The 14,098-nt window shown below is 47.3% G+C and overlaps 1 protein-coding gene across 1 annotated transcript in view; it reads left to right on the forward strand.

The window, feature by feature from the left end:
- CATSPER3 (cation channel sperm associated 3) overlaps window positions 1-14,098 on the forward strand; it is a 43,132-nt gene that overhangs the window by 28,202 nt on the left and 832 nt on the right. Inside the window, exons 6-9 of the mRNA XM_057540853.1 lie at window positions 11,400-11,582; window positions 12,290-12,430; window positions 12,796-12,915; window positions 13,786-13,943. Of these exons, the coding sequence (XP_057396836.1) occupies window positions 11,400-11,582; window positions 12,290-12,430; window positions 12,796-12,915; window positions 13,786-13,943 (602 nt within the window). The remainder of the gene's footprint in view (window positions 1-11,399; window positions 11,583-12,289; window positions 12,431-12,795; window positions 12,916-13,785; window positions 13,944-14,098) is intronic.

A 14,098-nucleotide genomic window follows, 5' to 3' on the forward strand; every position in this document is an offset into this window, starting at 1 on the left:
TCGACAAGTTAGGGTGTGTCAGCCTGTTCTGCTGAGAGGTTGCCCCTAGCCCAGCCTGGTGTCTGTCTGTCTAGGGCTTAGGTCCGACACTCAGGGAGCCCATGGGAGCCCAAGGGAGCCCCAGGCCTGAGTGGAGAATAGGCGCATGTTAAAGAGCTCCTCCTCCTGCAGACCCCGTCCATTCAGATCTTGTTTTCATGTGGTCACTTACCTGTGTGCGTCCCCTCCCAAGCAGCATGGTCCCATCCTCCTGCTTCTCTTCACGGCAAGGCTCCTGGAAGGGGTGTCTCTTCTCCCAGTCCCTCTTCCTTACCTGTCATTTGTGTCCAGGCTTCCTCCCTCCTCTCCCCAGTAACTAGCCCCTCTGAGGTTGCCAGCAACCTCCTGTCACCGCTTTCTCTTGGTTTCCCTCCAGCCTCTTAGGCATAACTTCTCAGGTGCGTGTTTTCTTTGCCTTGCCCATGAGTGTGGTTTTCTCAGGACTGTGTCCTGAGTTCTCTTCTCTTCTCACTCTATATTCTCTTTGGGTGACCTTTTGCACTTTTCAGGGGTCTTCACCTGCCCACGCCTCTTTCTTTGAACTTCAGACCTAACTGCTTCCTGGATAGCTCACATACTCCTCAAACTCAACGTGTCTAAACCGGAAGTCTTCACTCTCCTCCCACCCCCACCCTCAAATCCCAAGACCTGGCTCCTCCTCCTGTATTTTGTCTGTTGGTGATGGGTGCCTCCTGTCAAGTCAACTGCCAAGTCATAAATTTGAGTGTCGGCTTTGAGCTCTCTCTCTCTCAAAGTCCTATAGCCTGGCCTCCTAGATAGTTCCTGGCTTGTTCACATCTTTTCCCTCCAACAGCCATCATTTTTTCTCCATCACCATTCACCTTTCCATGGGTTCCTGCAATGGCTTCCCACACGACTGAGAGCCCTGGAGCGGAAATGCCTCAGCAGCTGGAGGAATCTCTAAAGTGCTCCTCGAAGCATGGCGCCCCTCCTTTTACACTTGAGGGTGACTCCCCTTGTTCGTGGGCTAGAGGCAGACCCTATAATGTGTCCTAGAAGTGGGGAAGGGAGTGTTTGAGGTGCTGGGCTATGGAGTCTATGTCAGGGAGGGATGAGAGTAAGGCAGGTGGACGGGAAAGAAGACTGGAGCTCTCTGGGAGGTGAGTGCCAGGTGGCGGGCACCTCGGAGTGAGGGAGTAATCAGACCGTGGGGGCTGTAGCCATTTTTTCGGGTATGGGGCACCAAGGGAGCAGGGGCCTAAAGTGATTCAAGGGTCGCTGGAGACGAGGAAGTCAAGGGACCAAGAGGCCTGGGGGTTGGTGGGTGTCCACAGAGATGCTGAAGGCCCCCAGGATGACAGCAGGGTAGGGTGGAGCCATTCCGAGATGCAACAGGGCGTGGGAAGGTGGAAGGTTGGCCCTGCCCAGAGGCAGGGCCTTTGCCCACGGAGGCTGGGGCTCCGAGGATAAAGTAGGGGATGACCTCCTGATTCAGGTGAGTGGGGGATGGGCAGCCTCCCTCTAGAGGGCTGCTGCGGAGCAATGTCCTCAGGCAAGAGAGGCTTTACAGGGAAGGCCAGGAGAGAGATCACTGTGGGATGAAGGTGCCAGAGACCTGCGGGAGTCATGAGAGGAAGGTGGTGATGGTGGTGGGCTGAGGGAAAGGAAGTCCAGGGCTGTGCAGGGAGGAGGAAGCAGAAAGGACTGGTGGCAGGAGGGGCTTCCATCTTGGGGAGTGGGGGGAGGGGCAGTGACCCAGATTGTCCCTTGTGAGGCTGAGGGCACGAGCTGCCTGCTGAGTGCATTGTGTGGTGGCAGCCTGGTCAGAGGGGAAGGCCTGGAGGTGCCTGGGTCTTGGCGCCCGGCAGGGACAGCCCAGGGATCCAGTGAAGGGCACACAGCCCTCCCCACTGGCCAAGGCCTATCCCAGAGCTCAGCCTGGCTTGCTTGGTGACCGAAGGCCTCTGTTCGGCCTTTGGTCCATGTGGTCATGCAGACACCCATGGGCACGCAGACACAGCATGTTCATACACATACAGTCCATGTTTGACCTCAAGGTCTTTCTGTCATTAAGCAGAGCCTTGTATCCAAAAGTTGTTCCCTGGGGAACCATCAGACCCACTGGTTGTAGCTCTTCTATGGGTTTTGGGATGTCACTGGACCCCAAAAGTGACTCTGGATTACATGCCCTCTGTACACCAGCCTGGCCAGCTGGCCAGGGGAGCTGGAGGTGCCAACGGTGGGGCCTTGCACCTCTGTGCTGATTTATATTCATTGAGGTCTAGATGAGGCTCTAACAGAGCTGCAGCTCAGTGCCCAGAGCTGGCACTCTGGCACATTCTTGACTCCTGTTCCCTGATGAATTAAAATGACATTCTGCCTTCCACCTCATGGCAATAAACCTGCACCATGAGGAAATAGTTCCTTGCTGTTTTGCACACAGAGAAGCTCTGTTAGCTGGGCAACCAAGGGCCACACTGTCCTTGGTCATCTGCATTTCAGCCTGAAGAACCACCTTCAGACACTGGGCTGCAGTGAGAGCATCAGCCTCGCCTCCCTCCCTGCCTGCTGCTCTTTGGGGTGCATCACTTGCCACCCATCAGAGCGGCAGGGCCCAAGTACCTGCCCTGACAAGAGGTCCTCTCCATGCCCAGAATGCCCCAAAGCCAGGAGGGCAGCCCTAGCTTGATTCACAGCCCAGGGCAGCTGAACTGGGGGTTAGGAGTTGCTTCCCCAAAGAATTTGGGAATTCAGAATCAGGCACCTACAGGGGGCCAGGCTGTAGGCCTAGAAAGTGCAGAACTTGCTCAGGGAAGGAGCTACCAGCCTATGGGGATCTGGGTAAACATCCATGGGACTAGATTTCTTTTTTTTTTTCATACATCTTTATTAGAGTATAACTGCTTTACAATGTTGTGTTACTTTCTGCTGTACAACAAAGCAAATCAGCTATATGAATAAATATATCCCCATATCCCCTCCCTCCTGAGCCTCCCTCCCACCCTCCCTATCCCACCCCTCTAGGTGGTCACAAAGCACTGAGCTGATCTCCCTATGCTATGCAGCTGCTTCCCACTAGCTATCTAGTATACATTTGGTACTGTATATATGTCCATGCTACTCTCTCACTACATCCCAGCCTCCCTTTCCCCCACTGTGTCCTCAAGTCCATTCTCTACATCTCCGTCTTTATTCCTGCCCTGCCACTAGGTTCATCAGTACCATTTTTCTAGATTCCAAATAGATGCTTTAGCATACAGTATTTGTTCTACTCTTTCTGAGTTACTTCACTCTGTATGACAGTCTCTAAGTCCATCCACCTCACTACAGATAACTCAATTTCATTTATTTTTATGGCGGAGTAATATTCCATTGTATATATGTGCCACATCTTCTTTATCCATTCATCTGTCGATGGACATTTAGGTTGCTTCCATGTCCTGGCTATTGTAAATAGTGCTGCAATGAACACTGTGGTACATGTATCTTTCATTTTTATTTATTTTTTTAACATCTTTATTGGAGTATAATTGCTTTACAGTGGTGTGTTAGTTTCTGCTTTATAACAAAGTGAATCAGCTCTACATATACATATATCCCCATATCTCCTCCCTCTTGTGTCTCCCTCCCACCCTCCCTATCCCACCCCTCTAGGTGGTCACAAAGCACTGAGCTGATCTCCCTATGCTATGTGGCTGCTTCCCACTAGCTATCTATTTTACGTTTGGTAGTGTATATATGTCCATGCCACTCCCTCAATTCATCCCAGCTTACCCATCCCCCACCATGTCCTCAAGTCCATTCTCTCCGTCTGCGTCTTTATTCCTGTCCTGCCCCTAGGTTCATCAGAACCTTTTCTTTTTTTTAGATTCCATATATATGTGTTAGCATACGGTATTTGTTTTTCTCTTTCTGACTTACTTCACTCTGTATGACAGACTCTAGGTCCATCCACCTCACTACAAATAACTCAATTTCGTTTCTTTTTATGGCTGAGTAATATTCCATTGTATATATGTGCCACATCTTTTTTATCCATTCATCTGTTGATGGACACTTAGGTTGCTTCCATGTCCTGGTTATTGTAAATAGAGCTGCAATGAACATTGTGGTACATGACTCTGTTTGAAATATGGTTTTCTCAGGGTATATGCCCAGTAGTGGGATTGCTGGGTTATATGGTAGTTCTATTTTTAGTTTTTAAAAAAATTTTGCTTTATTTATTTATTTTTTATACAGCAGGCTCTTATTAGTTATCTGTTTTATACATATTAGTTTATGTATGTCAATCCCAATCTCCCGATTCATCCCACCACCACCGCCCCCCCATTTTCCCCCCTTGGTGTCCATACATTTGTTCTCTACATCTGTGTCTCTATCTGCCTTGCAAACCGGTTCATCTATACCATTTTTCTAGATTCCACATATATGCATTAATATACAATATTTGTTTTTCTCTTTCTGACTTACTTCACTCTGTATGACAGTCTCTAGGTCCATCCACATCTCTACAAATGACCCAGTTTCATTCCTTTCTATGACTGAGTAATATTCCATTGTATATACGTACCACATCTTCTTTATCCATTCGTCTGTCGATGGGCATTTAGGTGGCTTCCGTGACCTGGCTATTGTAAATAGTGCTGCAGTGAACATTGGGGTGCATGTGTCTTTTTGAATTATGGTTTTCTCAGGGTATATGCCCAGTAGTGGGATTGCTGGGTCATATGGTAGTTCTATTTTTAGTTTTTTAAGGAACCTCCATACTATTCTCCATAGTGGCTGTACCAATTTACATTCCCACCAACAGTGCAAGAGGGTTCCCTTTTCTCCACACCCTCTCCAGCATTTGTTGTTTGTAGATTTTATGATGATGCCCATTCTGACTGGTGTGAGGGGATACCTCATTGTAGTTTTGATTTGCATTTCTCTAATAAGTAGTGATGTTGAGTGGCTTTTCATGTGCCTCTTGGCCATCTGTATGTCTTCTTTGGAGAGATGTCTATTTAGGTCTTCTGCCCACTTTTTGATTGGGTTGGGTTTTTTTTTAATATTGAGCTGCATGAACTGCTTGTATATTTTGGAGATTAATCTTTTGTCCGTTGATTCATTTGCAAATATTTCTCCCATTCTGAGGGTTGTCTTTTTGTCTTGTTTATAGTTTCCTTTGCTGTGCAAAAGCTTTTAAGTTTCATTAGGTCCCATTTGTTTACGTTTGTTTTTATTTCCATTGCTCTAGAGGTGGGTCAAAAAAAGATCTTGCTGTGATTTATGTCAAAGAGTGTTCTTCCTATGTTTTCCTCTAAGAGTTTTATAATGCCCAGTCTTACATTTATGTCTTTAATCCATTTTGAGTTTATTTTTGTGCATGGTGTTAGGGAGTGTTCTAATTTCACTCTTTTACATGTAGCTGTCCAGTTTTCCCAGCACCACTTATTGAAGAGACTGTCTTTTCTCCATTGTATATCCTTTCCTCCTTGTCATAGATTAGTTGACCATAGGTATGTGGGTTTATCTCTGGGCTTTCTATCCTATTCCATTGATCTATATTTCTGTTTTTGTGCCAGTACCATATTGTCTTGATTACTGTAGCTTTGTAGTTTAGTCTGAAATCAGGGAGTCTGATTCTTCCAGTTCCTTTTTCTTTTTCCCCTCAAGATTGCTTTGGCTGTTCGGGATGTTTTGTGTCTCCATACAAATTTTAAGATTTTTTTTCTGGTTCTGTAAAAAATGCCATGGGTGATTTGATAGGGATTGCATTAAATCTGTAGATTGGGTATTATAGTCATTTTCACAATATTGATTCTTCCAATGGTATATCTCTCCGTCTGTTTGTGTCATTTTTGATTTCTTTCATCAGTGTCTTATAGGTTTCTGAGTACAGGTCTTTTACCTCCTTAGATAGGTTTTTTCCTAGATATTTTATTCTTTTTGTTGCAATGGTGAATGGGTTGTTTCCTTAATTTCTCTTTCTGATCTTTCATTGTCAGTGTATAGCAATGCAAGAGATTTCTGTGCATTAATTTTGTATCCTGCAACTTTACCAAATTCATTGATTAGCTCTAGTAGTTTTCTGGTGTCTTCGTTAGGATTCTCTATGTATAGTATCATGTCATCTGCAAACAGTGACAGTTTTACTTCTTCTTTTCCAATTTGTATTCCTTTTACTTCTTTTTCTTCTCTGATTGCTGTGGCTAGGACTTCCAAAACTATGTTGAATAATAGTGGTGAGAGTGGACATCCTTCTCTTTTCCTGATCTTAGAGGAAATGCTTTCAGTTTTTCACCATTGAGAATGATGTTTGCTGTGGGTTTGTCGTATATGGCCTTTCTTACGTTGAGATAGGTTCCCTCTATGCTCACTTTCTGGAGAGTTTTTATCATAAATGGGTGTTGAATTTTGTCAAAAGCTTTTTCTGCATCTATTGAGATGATCATGTGATTTTTATTCTTCAATTTGTTAATATGGTGTATCACATTGATTGACTTGCGTATATTGAAGAATCCTTGCATCTCTGGGATAAATCCCACTTGATCATGGTGTATGATCCTTTTAATGTATTGTTGGATTCTGTTTGCTAGTATTTTGTTGAGGATTTTTGCATCTATATTCATCAGTGATATTGGTCTTTAATTTTCTTTTTTTGTAGTGTCTCTGTCTGGTTTTGGTATCAGGGTGATGGTGACCTCATAGAATGAGTTTGGGAGTGTTCCTCCCTCTGCTATGTTTTGGAAGAGTTTTAGAAGGATATGTGTTAGCTCGTCTCTAAATGCTTGATAGAATTCACCTGTGAAGCCATCTGGCCCTGGGCTTTTGTTTGTTGGAGGATTTTTAATCACAGTTTCAATTTCAGTGCTCATGATTGGTCTGTTCATATTTTCTATTTCTTCCTGATTCAGTCTTGGAAGGTTGTACTTTTCTAAGAATTTGTCCATTTCTTCCAGGTTGTCCATTTTACTGGCATATAGTTGCTTATAGTAGTCTCTCATGTTCCTTTGTATTTCTGCAGTGTCAGTTGTTACTTCTTTTTCATTTCTAATTCTTTTGATTTGAGTCTTCTCTCTTTTTTTCCTGATGAGTCTGGCTAATGGTTTATCCATTTTGTTTATCTTCCAAAGAACCAGCTTTTAGTTTTATTAATCTTTACTATTGTTTCCTTCATTTCTTTTTCATTTATTTCTGATCTGATCTTTATGATTTCTTTCCTTCTGCTAGCTTTGGGTTTTTTTTTTTTTGTTCTTCTTTCTCTAATTGCTTTAGGTGTAAGGTTATGTTGTTTGAGATTTTTCTTGTTTCTTTTTCTTTCCTTTTTTTTTTTGTCTCCGTTGGGTCTTCGTTGCTGCACGTGGGCTTTCTCTAGTTGCAGTGAGCAGGGGCTACTCTTCATTGCCGTGCACGGGCTTCTCATGGCAGTGGCTTCTCTTGTTGTGGAGCATGGGCTCTATCTAGGTACACGGGCTTCAGTAGTTGTGGCACGAGGGCTTAGTAGTTGTGGCTTCCATGGCACAGGGGCTTAGTTGCTCCGTGGCATGTGGGATCTTCCCGGACCAGGGGTTGAACTTGTGTCCCCTGCATTGGCAGGCACATTCTCAACCACTGTGCCACCAGGGAAGTCCCTCTTGTTTCTTGAGGTAGGATTGTATTGCTGTCAACTTCCCTCTTAGAACTGCTTTTGCTGCATCCCATAGGTTTTGCATCATTGTGTTTTCATTGTCATTTGTTTCTAGGTAGTTTTTGATTTCCTGTTTGATTTCTTCAGTGATCTCTTGGTTATTTAGTAGCGTGCTGTTTAACCTCCATGTGTTTGTATGTTTTACAGTTTTTTTTCCCTGTAAGTGATATCTAGTCTCATAGCGTTGTGGTTGGAAAAGATGCTTGATACAATTTCAATTTTCTTAAATTTACCGAGGCTTGATTTGTGACCCAAGATGTGATCTATCCTGGAGAACGTTCCATGTGCTCTTGAGAAGAAAGTGTATTCTATTGTTTCTGGATGGAATGTCCTATAACTATCAATTAAGTCCATCTGATCTAATGTGTCATTTAAAGCTTTTGTTTCCTTATTTATTTTCTGTTTGGATGATCTGTCTATTAGTGTAAGTGGGGTGTTGAAGTCCCCTGCTATTATTGTGTTACTGTTGATTTCCACTTTTATGGCTCTTAGCATTTGCCTTATGTATTGAGGTGCTCCTATGTTGGGTGCATAAAGATTTACAATTGTTGTATCTTCTTCTTGGATTGATCCCTTGATCATTATGTAGCATCCTTCCTTGTCTCTTGTAATAGTGTTTTTTTTAAAGTCTATTTTGTCTGATATGAGTATTGCTACTCCAGCTTTCTTTTGATTTCCATTTGTATGGAATATCTTTTTCCATCCCCTCACTTTCAGCCTGTATGTGTCCCTTGGTCTGAAGTGGGTCTTTTGTAGACAGCATATAAACAGGTCTTGTTTGTGTATCCATTCAGCCAGTCTGTATGTTTTGGTTGGAGCATTTAGTCCATTCACATTTAAGGTAATTATCGATATGTATGTTCCTATTACCATTTTCTTAACTGTTTCAAGTTTGTTTTTGTAGGTCCTTTTCTTCTCTTGTGTTTCCTGCTTAGAGAAGTTCCTTTAGCGTTTGCTGTAGAGCTGGTTTGGTGGTGCTGAATTCTCTTAGCTTTTGCTTGTCTGTAAAGGTTTTAATTTCTCCATCGAATCTGAATGAGATCCTTGCTGGGTAGAGTAATCTTGGTTGTAGGTTTCTCCCCTTCATCATTTTAAATATATCCTGCCATTCCCTTCTGGCCTGCAGAGTTTCTGCTGAAAAATCATCTGATAACCTTATGGGGATTCCCTTGTATGTTATCTGCTGCTTTTCTCTTGCTGCTTTAATATTTTTTCTTTGTATTTAATTTTTGACAGTTTGATTAATATGTGTCTCAGCATGTTTCTCCTTGGGTTTATCCTGTAAGGGACTCTCTGCGCTTCCTGGATTTGATTGACTCTTTCCTTTCCCATGTTAGGGAAGTCTTCGACTATAATCTCTTCAAATATTTTCTCAGAACCTTTCTTTTTCTCTTCTTCTTCTTGGACCCCTATACTTCGAATGTTGGTGCATTTAATGTTGTCCCAGAGGTCTCTGAGACTGTCCTCAATTCTTTTCATTCTTTTTTCTTTATTCTGCCCCATGGCAGTTATTTCCACCATTTTATCTTCCAGCTCACTTATCCGTTCTTCTATCTCAGTTATTCTGCTATTGATTCCTTCTAGAGTATTTTTAATTTCAGTTATTGTGTTGTTCATCACTGTTTGTTTGCTCTTTAGTTCTTCTAGCTCCTCGTTAAACGTTTATTGTATTTTCTCCATTCTATTTCCAAGACTTTGGATCATCTTTACTATCATTACTCTGAATTCTTTTTCAGATAGACTGCCTGTCTCCTCTTCATTTGTTTGGTCTTGTGGGTTTTTACCTTGCTCTTCATCTGCTGCATATTTCTCTGTCTTCTCATTTTGTTTAACTTACTGTGTTTGGAGTATCCTTTATGCAGGCTGCAGGATCATAGTTCCTCTAACTTCTGTTGTCTGCCCCCAGTGGGTGAGGTTGGTCCAGTGACTTGTGTAGGCTTCCTGGTGGGGGCGACTGGTGCCTGTGTTCTGGTGGGTGGGGCTGTATCTTGTCCCTCTGATGGGCAGTGCTGCACCTGGTGGTGTGTTTTGGGGTGTCTGTGAGCTTAGTATGACTTTAGGCAGCCTGACTGCTAATGGGTGGGGTTGTGTTCCTGTCTTGCCAGTTGTTTGGCATGAGGCGTCCAGCACTGGAGCTTGCTGGCCCTTGGATGGAGTCGGGTCTTAGTGTTGGGATGGAGACCTCTTGGAGAGCTCTCACCGATTAATATTCCATGGGGCTGGGAGTTCTCTGGTGGTCCAACATCCTGGACTCGGCTCTCCCACCTTGGAGGCTCATTCCTGGGACTAGATTTCTGAAACTTCTAGACTGCAGAATAATGGGGCCTGTCTGGATGGTGCTTGAAGAACATGGCCAAGACCAGCAGTCAGGAGTCAGTCCCACACAGGCTTCCGGAGAGCGTGACTTTTTCTGCACAGCTGTTCCGGAGGCTGCTTGGCTTTGACCTCAGGTGGCACTGGGCCTGTGCACTAGCCTGGAAGTGGGAGACCCAGCCGGGGCCTCTCCCTCATCCTTCCAAGGTACCTCAGGTTCTTCCACGTGGCCCTGCCCCTCCCCATGCTGAAGACCTCACCTGCAGACTGCGTCCCATTGCAGCATTTTTCATGAGTTCTTACCTCTTCAGTCTTAGCAGTCTTGGGAAAGAAGTTCTGTCTCTCTTGCAGGATTGGAGGCAATTTTTTACAGCTCAGTTCTTTTGGAATTAATCCCTAAACACTGATTTTTCTTCCCCCAAGGAGGGGAGGGGGGGCGTCGGGTGTGCATTCACCCCTGCAGGCAGCTGCCAAAGTGGTCCACATACAGGGCAGCCCCAGTGCTCCTGGGTTGTCTCTCTGTTTTGCACTTTACCCCAGACTGTCAAAACTTCACTGTCCTGTGTCCCAGCTCCACCAGTACCTCCTTTCCTACTGCTAAGTCAATAAATAGTATCTTGGCTTTGAAAGAGGGGCTTTTGTGGTTGACTGTGGTGGCACAAGGCAAGGGGCTGGAGAATGTGTTCCAGCTCTGCCGTTCTATCGGCGTGTGACTGTGACCAAGGCATTTTGCTTCTTTGAGCCTCTGATCCTGCATCTTGAAATGGGAACATCTTCCTACCTTGACATGGTATCTGTGACAGTATCAAGGTAGCTGAACATGTATATGCAAGACTCCAGGGCATGGAGAATGAACGATGAGGCATGGGAGATAAGGCAAACACCCATCTCATGGGGGAAGACTGAGGTCACAAGATGGAGACCTGCCTGTGAAATAGGGCCCAGAAAAATTGAGAAGTCCTATTCCTCTCAGCCTTCTTCATTCCCACTCCCAGGGTAGTTCCCGTACTCCTCCTCGGCCTGGAAGAGCATTCAGGGCTGGCCCTCAGCTGAGGAGCAGGACAGGACACCTTAGGATGACCACAAAGGCAGGCTGGGGTTCAAGTGGAGTGCTTAGCGGTGCTGATGGGGAGACTACACGAGACCTGGGGCACCATGGGCGATCCACCCATGGGTAACTGAGTGTGGAGGCCAGGCATTGGTGAACCACTCTTAGGTTGGTCCAGCCCTCAGTCTGGGCACAGTTCCCATTCATTCACTCATTCATTCATCCAACCATTTATGGAGCATCTGCCATGTGCCAGGCAAGGCACTGGATGCTGGGGCAGCTGGTGTTGGGACAGGCTGGACCTCTGTCCTCTGAGTCCAACACAGCCTTGAAGCCTGGCCTAGCCCCAGTGCCTCTGCCTTGCAGACGCTCATCACCGCTGTGGGGCAGACAGCCTACACCGTGGCCTCTGTGCTCATCCTGCTCTTCGTCCTGATGTACATCTTCGCTGTCCTGGGCTTCTGCCTATTTGGAGTTCCAGAGAGGGCTGACCTGAATAACTGGGGGAACCTGGCTCTGGCCTTCTTTACCCTCTTCAGCTTGGCCACGGTACCGTGTTTGGGAACAGTGGTAGGGGCAGGGGACTTGAGAAGGGACTGGCAGCTGGTGTGCGCATGTGGACATGCTGGGCCTCCCTTGGAGCCTTTCCCATGTTCAGACACTTAGCTGGGCTGAGGAAGCTGGGGGCTGGCCTCCTAGGACTAAGGATAGGCCAGTGCCCTGGCCAGGAGTTCATCACTATCTCTAATCTTGTGACTCCCTAGAGCATTCTTATTTGTCCCACGGGGGTGTAAAACTTTCAAAAAGTTTTCAAAAGATAATTCATTCAGATTAAGTTTAATTTAGAAGGGAAACCCATGTCACATAGCCTTTTTGGGAACAGGCTGTCACAAATCCACCCAGAAGAAGCCTGCAAAGCCCAAGTCTCAAAGTCTAGATTCTGCTGGACTCTGGAAAGATTGGGGTCTTTCCAAAGGAGGGCCTGGCAGAGAAGCATTGTCTTTTGGGGAAGGATGGAAGGCCTTTTGGAGGAGAGCCCTTAGGGTACCTTGATCAGAAGTGCCCCCACCCAGTTGTGCCATGCGGCTCCAGGCCAGCACGTATGCCCTGGAGTCAGAGGATTAGGGGGTGTTGCAGGGCTGATGTGGAAGGAAGCCGGCCTGCTCCTCGGTGGGGCTGGGGCTCCCCACGGTAGGTGAGAGGAGGCCTGCCGCTCTGGGCCTAGGCGCTCAGCATACTCTGCCTTGCCTGAGCAGGTCGATGGCTGGACAGACCTGCAGCAGCAGCTGGATGCCCGGAATTTTATTCTGAGCCGTTCGTTCACCATCATCTTCATCTTGCTTGCCTCCTTCGTCTTCCTTAGCATGTTCGTGGGTGTGATGATCATTCACACTGAGGTGAGGGGGTGCTTGTAAGGATGGGGGAGTGGTAAGTGTGGCAGGTGGATGGGCCAAGTCTCAAGGGAGGACACTGAACTATCTCCCTCCCTAAGTGGAGGGGGGGTGACCAGGTGTGTGCCTCTCTACCCCACCCTGACTCTTTTCCCTGAGCCCTGCATTTTCCCTCGCTCATGATGGTGGCCTGCAGGATAGGTGCTTGGGAAGTCACTGCCGCTACAGTTGGCAGCTTGAGCTGGGGGCTGGCCTGTGAGGGGATCCTCCTGCTGAGGGGCCTGAGCAGCAGCGGGAGGCTGGGGAAGAAGGAAGACGGGAGTGGTGCGCACTGAGAGCCCACATCTTACCTCCATCCTCCCACCCTCTAGGACTCTGTCAAAAAGTTTGAGCGGGAGCTGATGCTAGAGAGACACATGACACTCATGGAAGAGAAGCATGTGATTTTGAAGCGGCAACAGGAGGAGGTCAGCAAGCTGATGCAGACACAGGTAAGTGGTCTCCACGGGCCGGCGGACAAGCAGAGGGACAGTCAGGGCTGAAGGAATGGTCAGGAAGATGGGCCTTGGGGCCTGCGTGGAGGGCGGGTAGCCTTAGGCATCTGTGGCATTTGGTAAGTCAGCTACTCACCCACCCTGTACTTTTCAGAGTCAGATGTTATTCTCTGCATTTTTGTATTTCTCTGGACCTCTTCAAGTGTTGAGTGTTGTGATTATAATATTTCCCTCCTTCATGGGCAAAACTCCATTGTTGGGCCTTTTGCCTGGAGCTCTCTTGTTCCTGAGGACTCGCTGGGTGCCAGGCAGGCTTGGTCCCCGTCCGCTGAGTGGGCGAAGCCACGGAGGCCCTGACAGGTGTTACTAACCTCAGTTTTTCTAAACTGGAACAAGAATGAGCACGGTGGGCTGGAGATTTTCTGTCAAGCATGATGCAACTGTGAGGGGCTGGAGGAGAGTCCTCTCTTTTCAGCCGAAGTGCTCTGAGCTGCCGGGGTGCTCGGCCGGGTCCTGAACAGCATGCTGCCCCTTTCTCCCCCAAGTGGCCGGTGCCTCCCTCCTCAGCCTCCTCTCTGAGGTGGAGACGCCTGCCTGTCTTGGTGTGCCCCAGGTTTGTCCAGAACAGGGTGAAATGCTGAGCCACGCTCCGGCTCTCACCGATTCCGTCCCGTGTCACCTGTCCTCACGTCAGGGATGGTGGCTCACCAGGTGACCTCAGTTGGGGGGCCCAGGCCCAGAAGGGGTTGGGGTGAACTGTGATTGGACTCAGGCCTCTGCCTGGGCCCCACATGGAGGGTCCCCAGGTCCCTGTGCAGCCCGGTCACCACCTCCTCATCCTTGCTCTCTTTATGCTTCCCTCTCCAGAAGAACGTTGACCACAAAAGTTTCACTGAGCTGGTGGAGAAGTTTAAGAAGACCCTGCGGCACACTGACCCCATGGTCTTGGATGATTTTGGCACGAGCCTACCCTTCATTGATGTCTACTTGTCCACTGTGGACAACCAGGATGCTACCATCTACAAGTCAGTCCCAGCCCCGCTGACCCCGGCCCCAGGCCCAGGGGGGCAATGGCTGATGTGCAGGGTGGGTAGGGCGAGGCCCTTCCTGGCGGTGCGCAGGGGCTGGGCTGCTGTGCGGACGGGCCTGTGGCTGGGGGAGACTCTGCCCACTGGCCCTC

Source organism: Balaenoptera acutorostrata, chromosome 2, assembly GCF_949987535.1.
Source record: "Balaenoptera acutorostrata chromosome 2, mBalAcu1.1, whole genome shotgun sequence".
Lineage (NCBI taxonomy): Eukaryota > Metazoa > Chordata > Mammalia > Artiodactyla > Balaenopteridae > Balaenoptera > Balaenoptera acutorostrata.